At 56.1% G+C, this 27141-nt stretch overlaps 1 protein-coding gene across 4 annotated transcripts in view; it reads right to left on the bottom strand.

Moving 5' to 3' along the window:
- CLEC16A (C-type lectin domain containing 16A) overlaps window positions 1-27141 on the bottom strand; it is a 198359-nt gene that overhangs the window by 84188 nt on the left and 87030 nt on the right. For all 4 annotated transcript variants that reach the window (XM_077773315.1, XM_077773316.1, XM_077773317.1 and 1 more), the window contains exons 16-18: window positions 26291-26341; window positions 22866-22994; window positions 14783-14903 (exon numbers count right to left, since the gene is read on the bottom strand). In XM_077773315.1, the coding sequence (XP_077629441.1) occupies window positions 14783-14903; window positions 22866-22994; window positions 26291-26341 (301 nt within the window). The remainder of the gene's footprint in view (window positions 1-14782; window positions 14904-22865; window positions 22995-26290; window positions 26342-27141) is intronic.

Genomic DNA, 27141 nt, shown 5'->3' with positions numbered 1-27141 from the left:
CCCCCCTCCCCCCCCAGCCCTGAAGCTTCCTCCGCAGCACTTATACCCGCCTGCCAACAGAGCGCCTGCCCGGACAGCAGCAGCTGCCTGAAGGGAGGGCCGTGCTTCCTTCTTGGAGCTTGCACCACCTGGCCCGGGGCCTGCTTGGTGAGGGATGGGACGCCGGGTGAGTGGGGGAGCCAACGAGCGGAGCAGCCCTGATCTGGAGCCATGTGCCCAAGTTCTGCTGCCTGAATCTTGCGTGCGTGTTCCCGGCTCTCCTGCTGCCTGGCGCTGTGTCTCCGGGTGGCTTTTACTACCTCTCTGTGCTTGGGCTTCCTCCTCTGCAAGACGGGAAAAGAAGAGGACTCGCTGGGCTGGGATGAGGGGGTTAAGCGAGCAAACCCATGGAAAATGCTCACAGCAGCGGCTGGCCCGAGGACAGGGACCAAGGAATGGTCACTGTCGTCACTGTAGAGGAGGCCGGACAGGAAGGGAAGGGGCTGGGGCTGGGTGGGGGGGGGGGACCTCTGGGAGCGGTGACGAGGCTGCACAAATCTAGCCTAGAACCTTCCCTAGACCCTGTCTGGGACTTTCACCTGCAGCCTCCTGAGAGTCTGCTACTGGGGTTCATGGGGGAGGAGGAGGCAGAGGGCAGGGGGCCCAGCACGAAGCAAAGAGACTGTGGCTCTTCACCCATCCTGCTGCTGGAGGGCACGACCCATCACTGGGACAGGCGGGTTCTGTGAACGACCAGTTAAAGGGTAAAGGTTAACTGGAGTCATTTTAACGACACGCATATTTCCTGGCTCTGCACGGCTCTGGAAAACCCCGATCACACTTAAAGAAACGCAAAGCGGATCATCAGACTCGAAGGCCTGGGTACCAATGATGAAAGCAGCAAGTGTGAAAGATAATCTGGATGTGCCAAACTGAAAACCAGGAAGCTGCCCGGGGCTTTTCTGCACGAGGCTTTGGCATTGAGGGGAAAGGTCTATCTCACCTTGAACCTGCTATAAAAAAAAATGGTGGCCCTGAGTGGACCCAGGGAGGAAGGAAGGGAAGACAGGATGAGAACTGTCAGCTCTTAATTATAAGCAAAGGATTTCCAATCACTAGGGAGGCCTGGGGAAGGCAGGCTCGGCTCCACTGACTTCCAAGCCTCCCGGTCAGACTGTCTGCTCCTGAGACACCTTTGTGACTGTGCCTGAAGCAGAGCAGGCCGTTTCTAGGACTGGTGCTGGAGGGGGACAACTTGGGGGGTCAGGAACAGGCTGGCGTTTTGGTGCCGCAGACCCAGCGGGCTCCACGAGTCTGGCTCCGGCACAGCCCACGACCGTCATAACTGAGGTCGGAGCACAGCTAGGGTTCGGGGGCCGCCTGAGCACACGGTGCAGCCGGAGGCTGCAGGGCTGGGCCGTGGGGGGGGGGGATGGGGGTCTAGCCCCGCACCCTGGCCCCTCCCTCTTGGTAGCAAGATGCCCCAGGTTTGAATCGCTGTTCAGCTGAGGCAGAGGCACACGGCGTGCAGGTAGCTCACACAAACCCAGCTGCATGCGTTCAGGAAGGGACGGGAAGGGGACGGTGGCTTCAATGCTGCTGCTCTGGTCGCGACCCAGTGAAGGAGTGTGTGCCCGTGGGCCTGCAGGGCAGATGGGACCCTGCCTCCCTTGTGGGCCCGGCTCCTCCTGCCCCTCCCCTGGGCACCCCCCATAGGGCCCAGCAGAATTCCTCCAGATAGAGACCCCACTCTCCTCCAGCACAGCCAGCCTCCTGGTCCTCCGCTGCTCGAGGACAGGCAGCTGTGCCGGACTCGCGGGGAGGCGTCCGTCTCCTACAAGCCACCTTCCCAAGGGGAATGCAAGGCATCTTGTCAGGACAAGGTTTCCCCCTCGGAAGCAGACCTCAGAACCTAGAGACAGATGTGAGGGCTGCATCAGGCCAGAGCCAGCCCCCCTCACAACATCTGGGGGGTTGGGGGGTGCTCAAGGAGAGAGCTCCGAGAGGGAACTGGAGCTCGTGCGGAGCAGCGAAGTAGAGACCAAGTGTTAACTTCCAGAACATGCCTCATTCAGGCTGGCCAGGTGGTTCTCAACACTGACCGCACAACGGAATCCTCTAGGGAGCATTTAAAACTAGAGACGCCAGGGCCCGATCCCTGGAACAAGTAAATCAGAACCTTCTGGAGCAGGGCCTGGGCCTGGATAGCTTTTGAAGCTCCTAAAGTGATTTTAAGGCACAACTCGGGCTGAGGATCCCCACTGCCACCCACTTTGGGAAGAGAGAGGCCCCGGCCAGAAGCCACCGGCCCTCCCACCAGCCATGCAAGGCCAGGGCCCTGCCCTGGCCTGGGAGTCAAGGGCAAGTCTGATGCCCGAAAGCAGTTCCTCTGATGCACTTAAGGGCAGCGGAGCAAACCAAATTTCACTTCTATTTGGCAGGTCAAAGTAGAAACGACAACTTAAACTTTTGAATGTCTCAACGGCGGTGTTATTAACAGCCTAGCAGAGCAAGCACCACTGGACGTTCATCTGGAAACTGTCAGTCCAGACCACCTACGTTGCCCACGGCCCGCTGGTCACCAGGAAGCACGTGGTGCCCGTACAGCTGTCCTCCGAGGCCAGATCCAGAGGTCCCTCCATGTTATGCAGGTGCTTCCTGGGCCTTGACTTTGACCTCTACTTAGGAATTTAGGAGATACGCTGATCTGAATGGAACACATCTCCCTCCTACGTGGGAGTGGAAAGAAGACGCTGGTCCCCTTTCCCTGCTTCCTGCACTTCCCAGTGGGGACTAGGCGCGAAGTGGAGGGTGACGACTGGCTGAGAGCAGAGAGGGCTAGGGAGCGTGACCAGTGCTCGGGAAAGTGGCCCCAGGGTCCTGGGCTAGGGGAGAGGACGGGCACAAGGCTGGTGGCCGGTTCCTGTCGGGGACCTTCAATAAAGGTCATGCCCGATGTCACTGCTTCAGTCTCCCCAGAGATGTGTTTTGGGTGTTCTGTGGTTGATTAGCTCTCAGGGCCAGACGCCAACCCTCCCACCGAAGAAGTCCTGTGTTGTCCCTGGGGGAGTGGGGGAGGGATGGAGGAGGGCATGTGGTGGCGGGGAAGCCAACAGCTTCAGGGGAGGAGCCCTGTGTGGGCGGAGCCCCAGACAGTCACATCGAGTGGGCTGGAGCGAGGGATGTCTCGAAACTCAACGTTAACCTTCAACCCCACGCACTCCACGGATTCCTGTTTCCTGTGGCGGCTCGCTGCCTCCGCCAGTCAGCCAGATGTGGTCAAGGAGGCTGGCCTGAGGAGCACCGTGAGGCGGAGTCGGGGCTCTGCGGCCACTCTGGAGCCTGCGGTCTGGGTGGGGGGCTCTCCCGCATCCCCGTGACCAGAGTAGTGCAGGAGGGAGGGGGGGGCGCAGGGCGCAGGTGTGCCCTGCAGGCCACAGGCAGGGCTCTGGAGGGTTCTGACTGCCGCTCTGAAAGGATGCCCAGGGCTCTTGGTGGAGAGGGACAGGGGAGGGAGCCGGCACGCCAGAGAGAGGGCAGCTTCCAGGGTCTGGACCAGGGTGGAGGCCTGGGAGGCACTGAGCAGGGGCCACACTGCGGGTGTCCCTGATGCCTGAACCGGCAGGATTTGCAGAGGGCGTGGTTGTAGGGGTGAGAGAAAGAGAGAAGGCAGGATACTCCAGGGCTTGTGGCCCGAGTCTCTACACAGATGGGGTTTCCAGGTGCTGACTGGGGGAAGACTGTCAAGTCTGTAGCTTTGCGGCCGGCTTTGGCTGGCCGGGCCCTGGCAGCGTGCACCAGGCACTTGCTCAGCAGACAGCATCTCTCCCCCTTGACAGCCCCGTGAAGTACAGACAGAGAGAGCCAAGGTCAGGGGGACACGCCTGGGTTGTAGAGCCTGAGGATGCCAGACCAGCCTGGAGCACAGCCATATCCAAAATCTGTCCACTTCCCGACGGCCGGGCCTCAGAAGATAGCGCTCCTTGAGCCCATCTAGATCACCAGGTCCCCTCTGATCAGAGGAACAAAGCTGCGGCCTCAGTTTCCAACACACGGAAGGACTAGGATTTGGGAAGAAACATTTGCATCATAGATTCCCTCAGCAGGAAGGACCATTTTCAGAGGCAAAAGGAAGGAAAACGGTCAAAACCTCTCTTCTACTCAGAGCATGCCTCATTCTCCCACAGCGGAGAGTGGGATTTAGAAATTCTGCTTCGTAGAGAGAAAAAAAAAATCTTGATTTCTGTCTTTTTCTGAAGAACAATCCTAGAACTACTTGACCACATACCCGACAACACAGGGCACCGCCATTAGGTGACCTTGTGATTTCAGCAGGACACGGCTCTCTAATGTAGCTCAATTATGATTGTAAGTTTATAAAACAGGGAAAGATTACAGGAATATACATTAAACCACATCAATGAGCGCTACTGAGAAAAAAAAATTAGTCCAGCAGACAGGTACCAATCAAATAATCAATACGCAGGAAACGGCTACATCACCCTGCTTTAAAAGAACCAAATAATGCTGCAATTGGATTTACTTAAAAATTTTCCACTTGAACAAAACTGACAGCTGTATTATAACCACATTTCCAGCCACTTTATAAGATACAAATTTCACTGCTCCATATTTCTACTTCGTTTCTGAAAAGGGGCCAGCAACATTATTCATCAAGCGCGCGGAGAAGCAGCCTGATTCAGGGAGCGGGGGGAGTGCTGTGAATCCCATGTTTTCTGTTCCCTGAGAGGAGTGGCGGATGGGTTGAAGCATGCCTTTTTCTGGGCAATCAAGTCCGGGGTCCTAGTATCAAAGATGGGCGAGGGGGGAAAAGACCCAGTGTTTTAGTTCTTGGGTAAAATGACATAGGATAGTGCACCTATTAACATGAAGACGATGTACATTTTTAGAAAACCCCAAGGTCAGTTTAAGATTCCTGGTATATTTCTCCTGTGGGGGAGGGGAGGGGGGTCTGCGCTGGGACCCTGGCTATTCAACTGCATGGTCATGACGAACAGGCGTGGTTCTTCACTCACAATCCAACTGCCTCAAATTCCTCAAGACAACGTTTAGAAATGCCACGTTTGTGTTGATGAGTGTGTCTTCAGCGTTTATTAATAATTAAAGCCACTGCTAAGGCTCTGATCTGTTCAATCCCATGAGCCTTCCCAGAGTGCCTACTGTGTGCCAGGCCCTGCGCGAGGCACCAGGGACAGAGAAACTGCGGTCAGCGCAGAGGCGAGAGGGCTGGGGACCCTGGGACCGTGGGGCGGGGCTGGGGTGGGGTCGGGAATGGTCCCCAGGTGGGTGCCCTCGGGGGCGCTATGCCACACACGCTCATGCAGAGACCCTGTGAGCACCGTAGAGACAGGGCGCTGGGGGTGCCGGCTGGAGAGCCACGGGCCACACTCGGCTCCGGATAGGACTTCAAAGGCTACAACCACACTTGCCTCCAATTCAGTATCAGTCTGCTTCAGCGTCAGTGCCCAGCAAACCGGTTCTCCAGGGCTCCAGGCATGAACGGGTTGGCTGACTTGCCCCCCAGGGAGCCACATCTGAGTCTGAATCAGGCCCCACTACATGTTTCGGTTCTTCTCCCATCAGCCAGCATCCACTTTCCTAAAAGTCATCTTTCCAAGCAACTTATCATTAAGTAACAGGTCTGTGTGACCGCCTCTGCTTTTCAATGCATCTCATGGGCAGAAACAGTCGCGAGGCTTTGGTCTGTCAGTACTCCTATAGGAGAATGTTCTAACAAGAGAAGTCATTCCACACCCAGTGTGTGGTCCAGCCGATGAGTGCTAAGGACTGGTTTTAAGGGGAACGCCCCCACACACCATGGGTGACCCTGAGCCCTTCTGAGGGCTTTTCTTTTTGAATGTGGAGAGCAGTCCTGACGCAGTTTATCATCCCCACTTTACAAAGAGGAAGAACAGCTCAGAGAGGGTAACTAGTTTGCCCAAGGTCACACAGCTGGGACTCAAGCCCAGTTTTTTTTTCTGAAGCCAAGCCTCCCCCCCAATCCCTAAGCATCACATTCCTCATGAATGAATGTGGATTTTCAAGGGCTCAATCTCTCTTGCCACTTTCGTAAGCTTCTGGTTTGAAAAATTTCCAAGGTCCATAAAGGTTTGAAGAATAGTACAATAAACACACTTGCCCTTCACCTAGATTCACTAACCATTTATATTAGCTGCATTTTCTTCCTCTCTCACTCCACCCACACACTCACATTTGTGAGTGTGATTGTGAATCACCCCAGAGTTCCAGACAGCATACAGTCTACCCCTAAACACTTCAGCCTCTACTTCCTAAAAACAAAGAGACTCTCCCCCAGAATTATAATGCCATGATCACACCTAAGAAATGTAATGCTGATGTCAATCATATGACCCAATGACAATCTACATGCAAATTTTCTGAGTTTAAAAAAAGTCCTTTAAAGTTTATTTGTTCCTCTCCATCTAAGATCCAAGCCAAGTGGATAGTCGGGTCTCCTCCGTTTCAATAATCCAGAACAATCATCTAGAATGGACCCTCCGCCTCATTTTTCTTTCTTTTGGTCTTCCATGGCATTCACAATTTTGAGAAGTTTGAGTCCACTGTCTTCTAGAATGTCCCGCATTCTGGGTTTGTGTTTCAAAGGCTTTTTTATTTATGCCAGGATGAGGCACAGGACAATGACCAGGCCATCAACACAGTCAGGTAACAGAATTTTCCAGAACTGACAGATGGGACCACAAAACTATCACTGGCCTTGCAAATGAAGCAAATCAATGAGCTGACATTTTCATGGACTTACGATCAAACCACATCACTTGCTCGTTGCTGGAAGAGAGCATCTCGGCAACTGGCTGAACACAGCCAGGAAGTCCTGAGTGGCCTGCAAGCTCTCGCTGGTCAGGGCACCAGGAGGAAGCACGCCGAGTGCCAGGAACTGGGGAGACGGGGGCACTGCCGGGTCACTCATGACATTTACACTCATATTCACCAACAAGGAAAGGATAACAAAGAGGGGGGCTTGGTCCTAAGTCAAACATGGATGCATGATGTGGAGCACGGCTGGCACACACGGGTTTCCGTGGGCCGTGTGAGTGTCCACAGCTGCACCTGTTCTGGGGAATGAGCAAGTAGTTTGCAGGTGGGGGGCACGGCCAGAGCAAAGGCCCTGAGGTGGGAATGCCTGAAGAGAAGCAAGAGAGCAGAGCGAGCCAGATGGTGGTAGATAATACTCAGCCTAGGTCGCTGTAAAGTCAGAGGCGAAGGAGGACACTATGAGCAAAGGTAGGACATCATCTGTCTTATTTTTTATTTCTTTACTTATTTATTTAGAGAGAGGGGGGAAGAGCACATGAACAGGGGAGAGGCAGAGAGACAGGGAGAGAATCCCAAGCAGGCTCCGTGCTGTCAGTGCAGAACCCGATGTGGGGCCTGGACTCACAAACTGTGAGATCATCACCTGAGCTCAAGTCAAGAGCGGACGCTCAACCAAGTGAACCACCCAGGCCTGATTCTAAGAGGATGACAATGGATGCTGTGTTTAGAATACACCACAGGGGACAAGGCAGAAGCAAACGGCTGGTTACGAGGCCACTGTAACAGTGCAAGTGACGAAGATGGCAGGACGTACCACGGGCCCGCGGCAGCGCCGAGCCAGGTGCTTGGATCTGGATGTGGCTGCATGGGGGGGGAGGGCTGAAGAGGTGCGCCCACCGACTAGAAGGCGAGTGAGAGAGAAAGAAGGGAGGGGGAGCCCCAGGTGTGAGCACCCGGATGGGAGGTGGGCAAGCCACAGAGGCCGGAGCCAAGTTCCGCGGGGTCAGTGGTGAGCAGAGGTGCCAGGCGGGCAGCTGGGGGTGCATGCAGGCCCGCGGCCGGGGCCAGAGTGAGCAGGTGTGAAGGACATCCCTGCAAAGAGGCAGCCCGCTGCTGCGTGTGGGGACGTCGGCCCCACGGGATAGGGGCGTTTCATATTCAGAGAGAGATCTGGGCTTGTGCAACAAGATACCTCAATTTCAAAATGTTGGCAACATGTTATTGGTAATGATACGGATGCTGTCTTCTGCCTAACTTGGGATGTAATGACGCATGGCATATAAGGTCATAAAAAATAATTAAAAATAAAAATAATAAAGACATTAATTAGTTAGCTAACTAATTACTTAAATGTTGGGGCCTGACGTAAGATTACAGATATTCTGCCAGACACCAAACGACGTCCGTGGGCCCATCGAACTGCGGGCCAGTGGTTTGCAGCTGGTCTACACAGCTACCTCCCCGCTTACAATAATAACCCTGCAGAGGCGGCCAGTGTGACTCTCATTTTCTCGGTGAGGGAACTGAGGCCCGGAGAGGTGGATCTGTTTGTCTCGGGTCACCCGGGGACAAAGAGGCAGAGCTGGGACCCCGACGCTGTGTCCGTCCTCTCCCGAGTCCCGGGCTTCTTCCCCGTTCTTGGCTCCCCTGTCCCAGTGGGCAAGGCCTGGGCTAGGGACAGTGGCAGCAGCTGAGGGCCGGCCTGCAGGGGACCAGAACAGCCAGAATGGCATCAGTGCTGCTCACAATAAGCTTCGAGGGCACGATGGGTCTGGGTCGGGTTCAAGAGCACAAGCTGGACCAAAGAGGATGGGCCTCCCGGCAGTCGAGAGGCCAGGCAGGACCTGGGCCCCGGAGCAGAAAGCCAGGGTGCTCAAGAACCACTCGCTGGGCTCATGGGGCCCGGCCTCTCCCCAGGGCTCCCCACGGGAACGCGCTGCCTCACCCCACAAATCCAGCCTCGCGCTGAGGCCACAGAGGGCTTGTATCACCAGATGAAAAATGCTTCTCACTGTTCTTAGGAGAAGGCCCCGAACCCCCATCGACCTACAGGGCCCACACACTGGGCCCCAGGCAAACGCAGGCCCCTCACCACCCTGCCCTGCCCTCCAGCCCCACGGCTGCTTCTCACCTTCCTGAACCATGCACACCCAGCCCTCAAAAGTCAACATGACTTCCAGGCCACCCCGAGCTCCTTACCACAGTGGCCATCTGACTCTCCTCGGGGTGCTGAGGTGGTCCTGCTCACCTCCCGCCCCGGACTGAGCTCCAAAAACGCAGACACACTTTTGCTCTTACGATTGGCCTGCACTTGAATTATTTAAAGACTAAACCCCACTAGGGGGACCTGAGTGGCTCAGTAGATTAAGTGTGTGACTTCAGTTCAGGTCATGATCTCATGGCTTGTGGGTTCGAGTTCCTCATTAAGGTTCTGTGCTGACAGCTCAGAGCCTGGAGCTGGCTTTGGATTCTGTGTCTCCTTCTCTCTCTCTGCCCTCCCCCCACTCACACTCTGTCTCTCTCTCTCTCTCAAAGGTGAATAAATGTTAAAAAAACAAAAAAAAAAAAGGCCAGACCCCATTAAAGCATAATGTGTAGGCCTAGTCCTTGGAAACTCCGTCCCCCGTTCTGAAATGACGCCCTTCCCACTTATCTGGGATTCCTTTCTTTTATGAAACGGTAGTTCATAAATGCTTTTAAAAACAAAAAGACTTCGTAAAATAAAAAGTTGGCAGTCCTATCCCAGGGGTTCTGCGGGGTTTTATTTTTGCTTCGGCCCAGTCCCGGGCCATGCCGTCCCCAGGTCCAGGAGCCACGGGGAGCCCCCGCTCTCCTCTCCATGGGCATTTCCCAGGCCCCAGACAAGTGTGTACAAGCCCGGGTGAGCACAGGGAGCTGCCGAGGTGCGCAGCACCTTGGGAGGCGTGGGGCCCCCTCGCACACACCGCGTGACCTGGCTTCCAGCTGCTGCAGGGCCCTGCTGAGCAGCAGCCACCCGTGCCGTGACGCTGCACAAGCAGAACTGCCCGCAGGTGTGCGGTGGTCACGGGAGGCGTCTCGGCCAACGTTGTACCGCTAAACACAGTAAGTCTGCAGTTCACGGAAGTGAGCGGAAAACCGCTCGAGAGGACAGTGTGAAGAAATTCCCACCCCTGTCCCTGGACATCACAGCCGGGCTGCCCCTCAGCACCTCTTATCTGAACACCCAACTGGGCTTCATCTTCTGTCTGGAACCAGGGTCGGCCCCCCCCTCAAGGAATCACTGGCCCTCCACCCCACCCCTTGCCGCCCACACTGTCGCCAAGGCCAGAGCCCAGAGTCTGGCTGGACCTCCAGCACTGCTACAAAGTGCGGTTCGTGCTCCCATCCCCCTTCCCCCGCTGCCATGTGGTCCCCAAACCTTGCTGGGCCTTCTAAATGCCTTTTCAGCCAGTGCACCAGGCACTGCTCCAGGCGCTTCACATATATTAACTCATTTACTCGTCCCACCGACTGCCACTTTACAGATGAGGAAACTGAGGCACCACGACCCGAAGTCACTTGTAGAAGGCCACACACTAGCACGTTACAAGGGCAAAACTGGGATTTCACACCAGACACAGCCTGGCCCCCAAGCCCACGTTCGTGACCACCTCCCACATGGTCTCCCCAGCCCCTCGGGCCTCTGCTGGGTCCGGGTGACCTGGCGGTTCCAGTTCTGGAAGTACATTTTCAGGAACAATGTCCCTGTGGGAACCCTCAGATGACTCCCCACTGCCTCAGACCTGCGATCCGGTTCATCTCAGCCCCCCCTCTCTGCTGGCTGCACCTGCTCCGGGACATGCCACACTCTCTCCTCTTCTGGCTTCACCTCCGCCATCCCCTCTAACTGGCGGGCCTCAGGTTTACCTTCTCCCAGAATCTTCCGGTCCCTCCTTGCACGGTGCCTCACCAGAAAGGCCTTCTCTAACCAGTCCAGGACGCCTTTTCTCCACTTACTCGGGAGCACCAAGCCTGGCCCCACCTCTGCAGACCATGTCCAACAACCTGTGGTTGTGTGGTTACTCCCCTCCCTGCTGGTGTCCCCCCCACCCCCAAACCAGAAGCGCCAAGAGAGCAGAGAGCTAGTTGGCATCAGTTCACGGTCACACCTGGTCACATCCCAGCTCTGGGCGCTGTGCCTGGAGGACAGCAGGTGCTCGGTGCATCGTGGAATGGATGGATGGATCTGCTGAATGGGTTCAGGGAATCACAGTACAAGATCAGGTGTGGGAAGCACATGCTATGGCTACAACCATATAAACCTCACATGCCTCTGTGGAAAAGGCTGGGAAGGAAGCCAGAAGTTTCATGAGGATGCCTGCTATCTGCTTAGGGTATCTGGACAGTGGGGGGAACCTCTCCTGACCGTGACTGGCCATATTTTCTAGGAATAGGCAAGGCTCCTTTCAGAAGGCTCGGATGCCAGCTCTGGCCGGCGCCTGGCTCCTGGTCCCAGCCTGCTGTCCTCCGGGCACTCCCGGGGATGGCTGGTCAGGAGGCCCATGAAGGAACCTGCAGGAGCGCCCTGCCTGGGCGGGGTGCAAGCGCCCTGCGTCTGGGCCCAAGCAGCCAGCCCGGTCCTTCTCACCCCCCACAATGGGGCCCCTCATACGAGTAATGAACTGGTTTAAACATGTCAAGGCAGCTCCTCCAAACAGGGTTAAATCCAAAGATGCCTGCCCCTAGGAGCCCTGCGGTGTAGATGCCTACCCCTCGGAGCCACGCGTTGTGAGCCCTAGTCACTTCTCCAGCAGCTGCACAGGGATGACAGCCAGATGTCCCCAGCATGGCCCTGTGCACTCCACCAACGGGATCTCACTCGATTTTCAGCAGCTCTCCCACAAGTCTTGAGAAGCATATTAGAGGCAAGGCCACTGAACCTCGCGAACACGGAGACCCTAAGGGCTCCCTCCCTCCTGCCTCGGCTCCACCCAGAGCTGGAGCTGGAGCTGGAGCTGGAGCCGGAGCCGCAGCGGGGCCAGGACGCTCACGGTCTGCAAGGGTGGCAACCAATTCAATTAACGAGAGCAGCCCTGAGTCCTTATCTGCTAGAGAGAAGTATTTATAGATGCGATGATGTGACATCTTCCATTTGCTTTAATACACGGCGGGTGCGGGTATTATAAAAAGAGGAATGTTCGGGCGGATGAAATGAGACGCCGTGAAAGAGTAATAACCGCTGGAGGCGGGGCAGGGGGTGATTCACGGTGCCATTCTNCAGTCAGGCCAGCCTTCCCTTCCCACCCCACCCCCCGCCTCCCTTCACCCTGCCCGTCCATGACCTCTGCCCCACGCGCTCTGCTCTCCAGCAACAATGAAAACAAAACAGGCTGGAGCGCAAGCATGGTCAGCAGGCTTCCTTCCGAAGGGGCAGGGGCGCTGGCCTCCGTGATGCTCCTGGTCCGGAGCCACCCTGCCAGGGCTCACCTGCCACACCTGGCCCAGAGGCCCATGGCCAGTCAGCAGACATGTGACAGGCTGCGGCTTCTTATCAAAGTGTGATGAGGTTAGATCAGCAAGCACAGGTTAAGTCACCTCCCCCTGCTGGGGAGCTGACATTCCTTCATGCCTGTCCGCCTGTATCACATCACCTTCTGGAAAAGCTGACCAGCCCCTCCAGCGCTTCTCCCTCAGGTCACTACACTCACAAGGAGCATGCCCCGTTTCCTATCGTTTGGCAAATACGAATGCCCTCGCCGAGGTCATGGTGTCACCTATGTGTTATGTGCAGAGAAGGCATTGTTTGACGTGCAAAGCCTGCTGACTTTTCCCCAATGGAAGGTGAGATGCTCCAGCATTTGGGAACAATCGCCGGGAAGAATAAAAAGAAGAAAGAAAGAAAGAAGAGTCGAACAACAACACGTGCGTATCTTATTCTAGTACCATGCACTCGTAAAACCCATAATTCCTAGTATTTTCTGGATGGCGCCCTTGAGCAAAGATATAATTTGTGATCAGGCAGGGTACAGACAGCCATTACTTTCTTAATGGCCGACTATCCAAAAAGGCTCAGTTAAGTGATCTCAACTGGCAATCTAATCAATTAAAATTGATAAGTGAAAGACTTTTAACCTTTCTTTCAGCGGGCCGCTCCTAGGTGGAGGGGGAAGGAAGGAATGTGAATTCCCAGCATAAAATTTAATTCCATTTCATGGGTGGAAGCATTCTGGCTGCCCTGAAAGAAAGGGCAAGAAAGCAAGCTGCCTCCCTCTTTCCCTGAATCAGATCAGAGAAAGACCGGTTTATCGTCCTCTCCAGTGAACGCAATCAATTTAAACCCTTAGAGAAATCCCTGTGCGACCTCTCAAGGAGAAAGGGGCTGAAGGAGATGAGCAGAGAGCAGCCCAGACAGGGTACAGCTTCCTCGCTCTTCCGAGAGAGAGAAGGGAAAAAGAGAACGAGAAGAAGGCAGGAGGAAGAAGTTAGACAAATGGCTAAAACCCATCATAATCACTTATGGAGAATCCTCTACTCACACAGAAAACTCTGCACTTCCTACGCACTGGCTGATTCAATCAGCAGCTGATATGGACTACGGCTTCCTGAGCGCAGGTATACACTGAACGCTATGCTCTGTCACACAGTATTTCATACTGTGTTTCACTCAAGTCTCAACACAGGCCCATAACCGAAGGGAGTTCACTGCCATTTTATGGGCGAGGAAATGGAAGCTGGCAGGGGAGGGGGGTGTTCAATCATTTGCTCAAGGGAGGACACGGCAGGGCAGGAGGATCGGGCTCAAATGCCAACCCTCAGGGGTCTCTATCATGATCGCTGGTCACACAACAGAACATTTGTCAAAACGTATTCGGTTGTACACTAAAACTTGGTGACTTTTATCAGCTGTAAATTGCACCTCAATAAAGCTGACTTAAAACAGTGGGACCCTGTCCTTAGCATATGTGACAAAGAGTGGCCATCTGCGGTTCCTGCCGGCTCAACTTCCGTCCCCGGAGTTTCCTTTGTGGGCAACCTCCCACCTCCCCCTCAGGTGGTGGAGGTCAGAAATGGGCCCCACCTCTGGGCTCCAGGACCAGCCACAGGACCCCGGCCTCACCCAACGGTGATTGCGTTCCTCTGACCATGGATTGGTTCAGGGGTGGTCACGTGACCCAAGCCTGACCAGTGAGAGCCCTGCTGCGGACCTCCATGACGTTGCAGGAAAGGGACGTCCTGTTTTTGCCTGGGCTGCTGAGCTGGTTCAGCAGATCGGGGCGCTGCAGGTGGCCCCCGTGTCGCCACCTGAAGAGAACCCTCCCGAGGATGAAGCCAGAACAGAGGGAAGCCGGGCGGAGACACAGGGTGGCAGCTTCCTGATGACACGGCTTCAGTACCTAGATCCAGCTGTGCCTGAAGGCAGTGACTTTCCAGTGACACCAGCCAAGTCCCCTTTCTGTTTCCTGAAGCCAGCCTAAGTTGCGTTTTCCATGTCCTACAGCCTAGGAATCCTACTACAACATGACGCCTTTACAACACAGAAAAGCACCTCGCCCCTGAGTGCAGGTGCCCTAGAGCAAAGGGAGGAAAGAGAGAGCTGTACACGTACAGGGGGGGTTATCGGAGCGCAACCAGGCTTCAGACCCACTGCCACTTTCAGTCAGGTGACCCACAGTCACTTTTGAAAGTTGCCCCCCCCCCTTATTTTTTTAGCAGCAGAATCTTTAATCATTGAAACCATTCAGAAAACCAATCAAGCTGGCAGTGCCACGGTCACATGGAGGGCAGGGATCCCGGAGCCGGAGACCCCTCGGCACACGGCCTGCACAGCCCAGCCTGGGCCGTGGAGGGGCTTCCAGGCACCCACGATCCAGGGCCCTTCCTTGGAGTTTGGTGGGACACACACACTCCTTTGGCTCTTGGAGACGGATCAGCCACAGTACCAAATGCTGGTGGCACGTCAGCGGCATGTCCACCCTCCTGGCGATGCCTGAGNGGCCCCCCCCCCCCCCCCCCCGCCATGACTCACTCAGATCTAGGACGTCATCAGTTTTGATCAGGTCCTCTTCCCGCGTCAGTGGCAACTGGGTCTCGGGCTCCCCTCGCAGCTGCAGTGACAGGGAACGGAGCATGAAGAACACCCGAATGGCCTGGACAAACGGGACAGAAAAGAATGAAATCATAGTTATTTAGGTGATGTGCTCTATGTGGAGGAATCACACAGTGACTCTTGATTTAAAGAAACAAAACATACAAAACGAGGTCCACCTCTCCTGGTCCCAGGCCTCTGGTGTTTCAAACCAAGACAAGACCAAAAAAAAGGAAAAAAGGGGGGAGGGGAGGGGAAGAGAGGAGGGAGGAGGGGAGGGGGAAGGGAGAAAGAAAATCAAAAGGCGCAGGCAGTTCTCACTTATCCACACACTGAGGGCACGTCGCCTCAACTGAGCACCTGTCATTTGCCAGCACCTCTGCCCTGGGGTCACGTGGCCCTCACCCCTCCTCAGCAGGGAGCCCGTTTTGCAGACAAGTCACTGAGACCCGAGGAGGCCAACTGCCGTGCCCCAGGGCACGCGTCTAGGGAGGGCTAGAACCAGGCCTCTTCCCACCGAAGCAGCACAGAATCTGGACATGCAAATCCCAAGTAACAGTGTTCCCAAGTCGCGCCTACTGAATGTGGGGGGCAGGGAGGACAGGGGGCTCAGGGCCGGCCAGACTCGATTAAAAGCCTGCCCTGCCCGCCCTGTCCGCCCTGGGAGCCCGGGCACAGCAGAGTCCCAGCCCCGTGGCCTTAGCGCAGGGTGTATGCTGTGCACAGACAGCAGCCTGGCGCCTGGCAGCTGTGTGGTGGCATCAGTGCCCCCAGGGCCCCTCGCACTAACCCAGCCGGCTCTCTGGGGACAGAGGCAGCGCCTCGAGCATAGGGATCCCTGGCCAGCGGAACGGGTGCCTGGGCGGAGCCTAGTACAGCCATCGGACGCTTGCCAGAGACGAGGAGAAAGCAGAGTGCCAGGCCCCGAATCAGAGCCATCAGTGCAGAGGGCAGCCTGTACCGCGGGCCCACCTTGCGCTCCCAACTGGAGCTGGGTCGCCGGCCCACAAGAGACCGGGAAGCGGAGGGGCGGCCCTCAGACGGGCCTCTGCTGCCACCTTCCCTGAGGCGTAGCTGCTGGGCCTGAGGCCTGAGGGAAACGAGGTCTGTGCTGGGCTGGCTGGGCAAGGCCCCTGACCCCCCAAGAGCTTCAATTTCCACATTCGTGAAATGGGGGGGGGAGTGCGGTGGTCCCTGCCGCGCGGGGCTGCTAGGAGGCCCTGAGACAGGGCCGGAGGGGGCAGCCAGCATGCGCTCCGTACAGGGCCGGCCAGCCCTCACTGCAGGCACTCGACGGCTGGGCACGGGGGAGGGCACGGGGACAAACCACTGTCGCCACTGGTGAGCCACACGGCAATGAATGCCGGCCCACTCTCGGGCTCCTTGTCCTGAGGCCACGGGCTTGGCCTGCTGACTGGGGAGGCTGCCATTTCATATGACGAGGTGCCTCCCAAACAAGGAGGGGGGTGGGGGGGCAAATTCCTGCCTCCGAAGAGCAGGGCTTGCACTCAGGCAGCAAGGATGCCCCCTGGCACATTTAAGGCCTAACGCGGCCGTGGCCTGGAACCGGCAAGAGACCTGGGCCACTTTCGTGATCTCCTAACAGAAAACCGGAAGGCCCGTCTTCTGTCCGGGACGTGTTCTGAGGTCACAGCAAAGAAGCAGAGAAAGATAAGCTCTTATAAAGTAGTGATGGTGCTGATGGCGGCGTGAGTATCGATCTGATTGCTCTTATCAGTTTTTTCAAGCACGAGCTTCATCAGGCGTCTGCAACAATCTGAAGGAACACGAGTGTGGCTTCAGTTTTTAAAAACCAAAGCAGCTCTTACTGACGAAGCAGCCACCTGGGGCCGGGCACGGGGGCTCCTTGCTACCGCGTAGAAGCTGCGACACAGGCAGGGACAGAGCTGAGAGGCCAAGTGAAACAAGGTCACAGGGCTGACGGTGCCCGAGCTGGGGCTGGAACCAGGAATGTGCTCGGGGCGCGTCACCAAGCACGTGAGGAAATTCACACGCCTGGGCCAGCCTGAATGCGGAGAGCCCAAGATGTGGGGGGTCACTTAACGAGAGGGCCATCTGAGCTCTCGAACAATGAGTCATGGCTTCAGATGTGACCAAAGAAAGGCCATCGGTCAGGTCCAAGCTGAGCGAACGCTTCATTTCTGTGTCAAAAACCCACCGCTCCCAGGGTTCCGAGAGCCAAGAAACCAAGCAGGACCCTTGCTTGCTGGGGGGACGCAAACAGAAATGTGTGTGGCTTTCTACAGGCCCTCGCTCTGAGAACCAGACACCTTCCAACAGAAAAGGAGTTCAGGATTTGGCTCCTAGTATAGACCTTTCTGGTAACACATCTGCTTTTGCTCTGCAAGCAACAAATGGAAAATATTTCCAGAAATACAAAATGATAATAATAATAATACAATAATAAAAATATGAAGAACCTAGAACATAAAACAAGCCCCCCTCCCCCCGAGAATACGTTTCCTGGTGCTTGCCCCAATCAAGAGGAGGAGGAGGATGTGAAAAGCCTGTGCCCACGAGGGAGGACAGACCTCACAGGGCCAGGTGCTCCATTTGGGCTACAGGTGGGGGTCCCGTGCAGGGGCTATGGGGTCTGCCAGGCACGTTGACTAGTCCACAAAGGAGAGGTGACACACCAGGAGACGGGTCCTCAGATTCAGCCCACAGCCCCCTGAGCTGTAACCACTCCCTCTGATCACCAGAGTCCTGGCCAAGTACCGGCGAGGCAAGACCGCGTCACCTCACCGAGGCCTCTTAAAAGCTCTGTGTGGTTCCCATTTCACAGACAGGAAACCAGAGTCCGGGGATGTGAGGCAGCCCGCCCACAGTGACTCAGCTAATAACCAGACTCCAAAGTCTGTGGTCTTCCAACCATAGGCCTTTGCCTTCAAAAGATTTCAGGCTTGGGACCCAGGCTTTTATTGAGCGCTTCTCTGGACGGTGCCAAATAAACACACAATGTAAGATGTATTACTAAAAAGGAAAAGGAACCATTACTCTTTCTGAAGCTTCCACAGAACGCCGGGAAGACGGGTGGACTCTGGAAGAACACGCTAGCTTTGGACAGGAGTGAGAGCTGAGAGTGCTCAAGTATCGAGAAGAGATGACTCTGTGCGCTCGGGTGTCCGGGGAGCAAGCTCTGCCGGGGGGAGGGGGGGAGCGTGGGGAGAGAGGCTGCCAAGTGGGGCAGGGCAGCTTTGGGGTCAGACAGACCTTGGTGAGTTGCACGAAGTCCCTCAGCCCCGGCATGAGTTCCGGGAACAGGGGGTACCCGCCGGCCCTGATCTCAGGGGCCACACAGAGGCGTGCCCCCCGGAACCCTGGGGCTGCCCACTCAGGCCCAGCCCTCGCTCCGCTCCCCCCACCGCAGCTGCAAGCCGCGGGGTTTAGGCAACGGTCACCCAGCTGAGAAGCCCAGCAGGCTGGGGAAGTGGCTGCGAAAAGTCCGTCATCCTCGACAGGACGCTGAGGCGTTGTACAGTGGGCACAGCCCGCTGGGAGGGTGCCCCGGCGGGACGCACAGTGCCGCACACACGCCATACCCTTTGAAACAGCAATTCCACTTCTGGGAATGTGTCCTAAAGAAATAAGCCGGAAGAGAGAAAACACCGTATTCGTGAAGCTGTTCATGACAGTTTAGCTGAAAATAATGCAAATACTGGAAGCAGCCAGAATGCCTGGTTAAGGAAAATGCCTGAGTCCGATATGGCCAAAGTCACCAGACCACCGTGCAGGCCCCGGTGAGGGAGCCGATCTGCTGATATGGTGACACCATGTGGCAGCACAGATAGCTTCCTGCCGCAGGACAGGGAAAGGGAATGGGGAGGCTGGGGGCGCCGCCATGCGAAGACGCATTTGCAAACGATAGGGAGGAGGCGCGAAAAATCTAGGGTGACGAAATCACGGGAAATTCTTTCCCCTCGGCTTTTAAAACCTCGAAAGCTGTTCTTTCATGCGCCACCCACATCTAGAGATTAAAGCAAAATATCCTATTTCCTCACGGTCAACAGCGATAAACACAAAAACTGTCTGTGGTTTCACGTGGGAACAAGCAACAGAATTCAGGGGCAAATAAGATTTCACACAGGGGCACCTGGGTGGCTCAGTCGGTTAAGTGTCCGACTTCGGCTCAGGTCATGATCTCATGGTTTGTGGGTTCGAGCCCCGCATCGGGCTCTGTGCTGACAGCCAGCTCAGAGCCTGGAGCCTGTTTCGGATTCTGTATCTCCCTCTCTCTCTGACCCTCCCCTGCTCATGCTGTCTCTCTCTCTCTCAAAAATAAATTAAAAAACAAAAAAAACCAAAACAACAAAAAAAAAGATTTCACACAAATATGGTTACGTCCTAATGGCTTCCAAGATTACCAAAGAGAGATGGCTGGTGGCTTGAATTCAGATTTTGATGTTCACCAAAAATCCCGCTCCCTAACTCTCTCCTCTGGCCTCAAGCTTTGGGAGACCACGAAAAACTCTCTTTCCTTCCCTGCAGACATGCTAGACTGCTTCTCCGTGTCGCCAGCATCTCCGAGGCGCCCCTGCCAGGCCCATGGCAGCCCGTCTTTCTCACGACTTTGGGCAAGAGCTGAGAGACGAACACATGAGGAACCCGAGGCTTAGCGTGCTTAGGCAACCTGGTCAAGGTCACACAGTTGGAGCTGGCACTGAACCTGGGTTGCTGTGTGTTCTTTCTAAACTGCTTCTCTCAACTGCCTGTGGGAGGGGCCCAGCCCAAGTCCCCATTTCTGCTACACGGTCTCATCAGACCCCAGGAGCTCCTGTGACCTTCATTTCTCCGTGAACTCCCCTTGTCCGCTGGCACAGCACAGTGGCTCTCCTGCTATTTTGGTCTTGTTTATAATCTCTGTTCAATATCTGTGCTCGTCTTTTGCACATTACCTAGCAAATGCTTGACACATCTGTCAAATGAAAGAATAAAGAGTGTAATCTGCAATATGCAAGAGGGGCAATGTGACTTTTAGCGCTGGGTGCCTCCCGCTGGCCTGCAAGGCCCGGCCACCGTAATGTCCTGTCCCGTCCCCTTCACACAGCCTGTTTATCACCGAAATTCCTGAACACGTAGGACTCGCTCACATCTTGGACTCTGTCCCCTCGGCCTGGTTCACTTCTGTGCCCTCGGGCAGCGTCTGGCCTACGGTCAGGACCCAGGGGCTCCACAGTGTGGAGGACTATGTTACAAGCTAGGAATGATGCATTAGTCAGGGCTCTTTGAACTTCTTTGACAAGTCCTTAAGGAAACTAGAAGGTGGGATTTCTAAAAAGGGTCAGTCACCTAAAAGTTAAAAAAGTTTCCTTGGTGGAAAAAAGAAGAAGAAAACCTTTGAATCCAAAAGGATGAAATGGAATGTTCTTTGGATACAAGCAAAGAACTTGAAACAAACCACATAAGCCCTCAATTGCTTCCTAAACCATACACTTCCTTTGGCTCTAATTCAGAGCACACTGCTGCGTTCTGATGTCTGAAATGGGCTGAGGATTCTGGAGCTTCTGGAGGGTTCTAGACAGCTCCTTGAAATAGGAACCGGACTGAGGTGAGTGGTCAAAATTCCCCTTCAGAAGTCAGTTCTTAGGTCACAAGGGAAAGCTTCCCTAAGGTGGACGGCTCTGCTTTGAGATGGGCAGCCCTCTTTTCTACCATTCTGCCACCTTCTCGCCGGCTCTAAATCCAGGGGCCCCGAGGCTTCAGACTTGCTCTTATAAACTTGTCAGACAGATGAGGTCTGAACAAGAGACCCCCGGGAAGCCCAGACCTTCCCAGGGGCTCTGTCTGTGCTCAGTTAGTTTGGGCTGCGCATCCCGTCTGGGGCAAGGGAGACAGGCAGCCGACAACCCAGTGAGACGTGAGGGGCAGAGGAGGAGACGGTACGTCAAGAACTACTATCGGCCTGGGGCGCCTGGCTGGCTCCGTCAGTTAAGCACCCGACTCTTGATTTCGGCTCAGGTCATGATTTCACAGTTTGTGATTTCAAGCCCTGCGTTGGCCTCTGCACTGACAGAGACCTAAAAAAAAAAAAAAAGGACTACTCCTGGTCTTTTGTGTTCTGCCCTTCACGGACTTCCCACAACCTCTGGCAAGGCAGGCACATGCTGCTCTCACACAAGTAAAGGAACCCCAAACCCCGAGCCACCCTCCCGCTGCCGTCTGCCCCACCCCTGCAACTCTGCCACCCCTTCCTGTGGCCCAGGACCGTCTGCCCTGGGCTGGCAGGCCCCGATGTCAGCAGTCAGCTACCAAGGCCAAGGTCCTCGCTGGGCCCGAAGGCCCCTGAGATCAGCCCCCTCCAGCCTCATCACTTCCCACGAAGCCTCCCTCACCCTGGCCTCCAGCTATGCCCCGGCCCTGGAGGCACTGGAATGAGGCTCGTCTCCCTGGGACTCTGCCTCCCACGCTGCCCAGCCCGTCCCTGGGGTGGCCGATCCACGCCCCTCCCCAGCAGGACTAAGAACCTGACCCCGTATTCCTCTGTGAACTCAGGACGCTGCCTTCCCTGCCCTGGCTTCTAGACTCTGACTCCTGAGGACTGAGGCGGTGTAAGCCATGTCCCTGGCGTCCAGGAACACGCAGGGCTGATAAATACAAGGAAGGTGGCAGGAGGGAGCGCCGGTCAGCATGGCTCAGAGTGTCGGCTCTGGAGGCCACACTGCCTGCACTGAGTTCCGGCTCCTGCTAGGGGACCTGGGGCAAATCACAGGACCTCCTCATGCCTCAGTTTCTTCCTCTGTAAGATGGGTTAAATTCAGCACCAATCTCCTAGGGTGGCTATAAAGTCACGCGAGGAGGTTCGTGCTAAGAGCTGATACGAGGACTCGCTATGTCGGATATGAGCTCCTACAAGCGTGAGGGCAACTGGTGGGACCACAAATTAGAAGGCCCAAGACACAGTCCTCGGGGACAGGCCTCCCCTGAAGCCGTGCTGGGGGCCATCTCTGAGGCTACGGTGAGCCTGCCCGCATCCGGAAGCAGTCGCCGACACACCCGGCACTTGTCAGAACCAGTCCTCCGGTAAAGCCGGGGCCAAGACGCCCGGGGCTCACAGTGCCACCCACAGACAGGTCGTGTGCCTGGTGGCGGGGCTCGCAGGGCTGGCCCTGAGAGCGAGGAAGGAGGGCGTCAGCGGCTCAGACAGGGTGGGTCCTGCGATGAGGCCTGCGGCTTTGCTCAGACTTAAAACACGCAGGCCTGACTTCCTCTGTGTGCCCCACTGCTCCAGGCCTCCAAGGCGAAATCACTGCCCAGGCAGAGGAAGCCCACAGAACCTTCCTGTTTGAGGAAGATCTGACAGGTGACTCCTGTCTCAGAATCAAAAAATGAACACCTCAGCCCCTCTGGCCAGCCTCGGATGAACTCAGAAGAAGAGGGCAAGGGATTCGTCTAATGTAGCCATTCACGTCCCCAGGGAATGATTTTCCAGGAAGAGGTGACAGTGCTTTCTAAGAAAGCTGATCTTACGAGAGAGATAACATACCATGAACAGCCCTGCGAGACTGCGTCAGAAAAAAGGCGCTGATAAGGGGTGCACGCTCTGGCGGGGTTCTGAGAACCAGTCTGCCCTTCACACACGGGGCCAGCAAGAAGCTCCATCTCCTTCGCGTGTGCCGTGCCTGGAGATCCCTCAGATACCTTACCACCACGCCATCTCCGGGGGGTGGGACAGGGGCAGGGGTGGGGGGCTCTGTGGGCCAGGGTTTCACACAGGCCTCACCTGCACTGCTGGCACCCATGCCCGGCAGCAACCCAGAGGCTTCCTCTCAGCACCTGGGCTTGGGGTTCGGGCCCTGCTCTGGCGAGCACCGCCTGCAGGCGCCGCACTTTAGCCAAGGGCAGGTCCCCTGGTGGCAGGGCGCGGGGCAGGTACCGTCTGCCCGCCATCTGGACGCTGCTTGGAAGGTGGGTTCCGGGCCTACTTGGAGACCCTCCGTGCCCACCCTGGCTGCAGCCCGCACACAGCAGCCCGGGAGAGGCGGTCCCAGCTGCCCTCACTCACCCGCCGGGTCTTCTCCACGTCGCCACACGGCAGCCGCTTCACAAAGTCAATGCCGGTCAGCGGCGTGCCCGTTGGGGGCAGCAGGATAGAGGCGTCCATCATGAGGTACTCCACGTTCATGGGCTTCATCTAGCAGAGACATGTCACAGGAGGCCTCAGCGCAGGGAGAAAGGGGATGGGGCAGGTGACATAGGCCCCCCATCCGCCCCCAGCAGCAAACGAGGAAAGCAAGCCCACCTTAAGGCCAGCACTGGACATGAGCCTGTGTTTCCCAAGATGCGGATCTCCCCTCTCCTCCTCTCCCTCCCCCTCCCTCTGCTCCCCTCCCTTCCAACAGCCCAGACACTCTCGAGAAGCTGCCTCTGTGCTGTGACAAGCTGTGCTCTCTCACCCTCTGAGGCTCCTCCATCCAGTGGGAGCCCGTCCCCCATGGCAGCTGTCTCACTCTTTGTACCCTCAAGAATGATGACGACAGACCTCAGGACGGCAGCCCCCCTTTATCGAGAGCGGACCGCTGACTGCAGGCAGGCCATGAGCTACAGGCTGTGCCCCCGATCCTATCTAGTCCCCTGAAGATGCCAGAAGGGATGCTTCCCAGTCTGCTGAGAAGATGGACACAAGGCTGGCTGGTGGCAGAGCTAAGCTGCAGACCAAGGCATGCCCTGATCCAGATGCCCTACGACTCCTGCCACATGGCCCCCAACCCCCTTCCTTCCGCGCCCACTCAGCATCTTACCTGGGATAATACAAAGCCACTTGCTGAGCACCTACTAAGTTCCGGGCACCTTTGGGCTCAGCTACCCCTGGCCAGCAGAGCTGATGCTGTCCCTTATCACAGAGGGGAACACTCAGCTCTGAGGAAGGGTGTATGCCCACAGCCACTGGGCCAGACAGGAGCGGAACTATTGTCTATTTCCACACCACCTCTAGGAAGCCTTCTCTGATTACTAAGATGGATGGTAACACCATCTCCTCTCCTGGAACTGTGCTGCATCAGGACTGACATTGAATGTCCACGCATTACTGGACAAACACTTCATGTACTGGACACCCTACAGGAATGGCATTTCCTACACAGGTGAGTTACCTACACAATTAACTTTACTGTTTCAACCATCACGTGCTTTTTTAGGTGTCTTTTTTTTAAAATATAGGAATGACTTTTTTTTTTTAATGTGTATTTATTTTGAAAGAGAGAGTGAGGGGGGAGAGACAAAAAGGAAGACAGAGAGAGAATCTCAGGAAGGCTCTGTGCTGACAGCTTGATCCCAGGAACCCTGAGATCATCATCTGAGCCAAAATCAAGAGTTGAACACTTAACCGACTGAGCCACCCTGGTGTCCCGTTATTTATTTATTTACTTTTAAAGACTGTGAGCTTCAGTCATACCGCTTTTGTCCCTCCTGTGACACACAGTTAACTGCACAGAGCGGCTGTGCTGAGGGCCCAGCTGTCTGGCCAGGGAGCCCAGGAGACAGCATACCACCTGCTGCCTTCTTTTCCCTGCTGTAAGCAGTCCCCTCCAAAGGCTGGGGTCCCCCATCCCAAGTTCCTTTACCCCAGGGCAGGGTGGCAGAGCCCTGTGTCCCGCCCTGGGGCCACCCTCGGCTCCACCCTGCCCTCTGCAGCCCCCTCTGCTCTGCCCCACCTCTCCCTCCCCGCCCCCCCCGCCCCCCTGCAGCCCCCCTGCAGCCCCCTCAGCTCTGCCCCACCTCTCTCCATCCTGCCCTCTGCCCCTCCCCCTGCAGCCCCCTCTGCTCTGCCCCACCTCTCTCCACCGCCTTCCAGACTACTCTTGGTGGGAACAGCAGATGACCCTACTCATTACACCTTCCGTATGACACAGGAAGTGATAAGAGAAATGAATGAGGGTCGAAAATGAAGATGTGGCTTTAGTGCAAGGGTCTCCGTAGGCACATCAGCAGCGCCCGAGGGTCTCTCTCTGCTTCATTCAGCTTAGCGGCTGGTTCCTAGAGTCTAACCTAAGGACTAGACTTTCATGGGGCCTGGGGCGTGTCCCCTTTGTAGTTCCCTAGGACGCACGATGAACATGTGACGAGACAGACAGATGAGGCCCAGGAAGGCCCCTCCGGTGGGAGGGAGGGGAACTCGTGCACACCGTCTATGGGGGCATCTCTTCGGCACTACAGAGCCAGGCCAGGCGCGTGCTGTGGGCCGCATTTTACAGATGGAAAAAATGAAGGCTTGGAAAGGAAGCAGGCCACCGAAGGTCACATAGGCAGTGAGTAACAAAAACAGAAAGTGAGCAGGGGCCGAGGAGCCCGAGCTCTTGCACCCTGTCAAGCACCCTCCGAGCCTCGCCATTCACGCCGGGACCCAGACTGTGGAGACATGCAGCGCAGGGGACATCCCGGGGGGGATAAAACAGGGGCTAACCCCGGGATCCGCTCCACTCCCATTGCTGGTGCAAACAAGAAGTAGGAGATAGAGACACTCTTCCAGGGGTCCAGGTCAATGACAGGGGCCACCGGCCACCACCAGGCACGTCGCCAGGGAGGCCTGGGCGCAACTCGGGCCCATCTGGAGACGAAGTGTGCCCACTCACGATCCTCCCTTGAAGAGGCTCTGTAGAGGCCCCGGGAGTGCCGCGGGCAGGGATGTGCTGAGGGCCCACGGTCCACACCCGCAAGACGGGCTTGGGAGCCAGGGGCCACTCTGAGCAAGCTGCTGCTGCCTCTGTGGCACTAAGGCTTAGCACAACTTCCCCGATCACTGCACTCCTTGATGAGCGAGGTCCACGAGAAGGACATTTATCACCTATTTGCTGAGTGCGGGCACAGGAGGAGGTGCGAGGGATGCAGGGAAATGAACACGACAGGGAGCAGCTGTGAACCCAGCTCTTCCCAGGACCGTGCCTGCTGGGCGGAGGCAGCAAGGAGGATCTGAGCCTGTGCTGCGGATTCGAGGACGAGCTGCGCGCTGGGACATTCCAGTGGTGCAGCAGAGGAGAGCAGGGTGCTGCATGGGAACTGCTCTGCTTTGGAATCGTGGCTCTCACCGCCCGGGCTGGGCAGGCTGGGGCCTCACTCAGCCTCTCTGACTCTCGCCTCATCGGTGACGGGAGAAAATGATGGCAGCTGCTCCTGCCTCGGGGGGGGGGGGGGGGNTCTCCTGCCACGGGGGGGGGGGGGGGGGCGGTAAGCGGGACTACACACAACGTGCTTAACGTCCCTGACGCGACAAGGGAACTCAGTCAGGGACCGCTCCATATCGAAGTGAATCTCCCTGACCCATCTACAGCATGACCCACACAGGGGCAGCGAGTGTCATCCGAGATGGCTTCCAATTAATTCAGTTCCCCTCCAACCCGGGCCCTTCGGCCAGAAAGGCCAGAGTGAGAATTCTCGCGGTTCTGAGGGACAGGCCACACAGGCCAGGCCAGCGCTTTCAGGCCCCTCACTTACCGTCATGCTCCTGTACTCGTCTTCAAACATGTCCAAGAAAATTTCTTCTCCCTAAAAAGGAAGGCAGGGAGGGAGATTATACATATTTTTTCCATAAACACCAAAGTATTATAAACTCCAGTTCATAGCTTGGGGGGCCATCTGGTTCTCATTAGTGAGTTCTAGAAAATCACCAGGAAGTAAAATACACACGTGAGCACGAATACACACGCTCAAACGAAAGCCCGAATATCATGTTGCACCTCTGAACGTCTCTCTCCGTTTTTTTGTTCTGTAAGCATGTGTAGTTAGAGCCGTTCTGTCAGGGCAGCTAAATAAAACAGCAACGTAACAATACCACATACAATTAAAATACAAGAGTGGTTAATACTGCGAATGTTCAACATCGTCTATTTGTCACGAACAGCTGGGGAGATGGGGAAGCCTGGCTCGGCTGCCATGTTAAAACAAGGCAGCTCCACACGTTGGGAAGGAAGCGTGTAATTAAGTATGCTTGACACTGAAATCACACCGCCCAATCCCTTCGTTTCTAGGCACACCTGTGAGGGCTGTGGTGGGTGAGAACTTGGCTCTGAGACAGGCACCCCAGGGGCCGGATCCCAGCTTTACCTCTCAGAGCCTCTCTCTGGGATGACAGCCCACATGTATGCGGGTCGCTGTGAAGGGGACACGGGTTCACCTGATCACAGAGCCCGCCACTCAGTCAGGGCTGCTAAATGCTAGCGCTCACGGTCATTATGGGCACCACCGGATGGCACACAGCTGGGGAGGGGAGGGGAGATTCAGCCAAACGCATCTGGACTATCAGAGCTGTGCTGTCTCTCCCCTAAGTCCTGACTTGCACACCTACA

Source organism: Crocuta crocuta, unplaced genomic scaffold (assembly GCF_008692635.1).
Source record: "Crocuta crocuta isolate KB4526 unplaced genomic scaffold, BGI_CrCroc_1.0 scaffold16, whole genome shotgun sequence".
Classification (NCBI taxonomy): Eukaryota; Metazoa; Chordata; class Mammalia; order Carnivora; family Hyaenidae; genus Crocuta; species Crocuta crocuta.
This window is presented reverse-complemented; position numbering and strand designations above follow the sequence as displayed.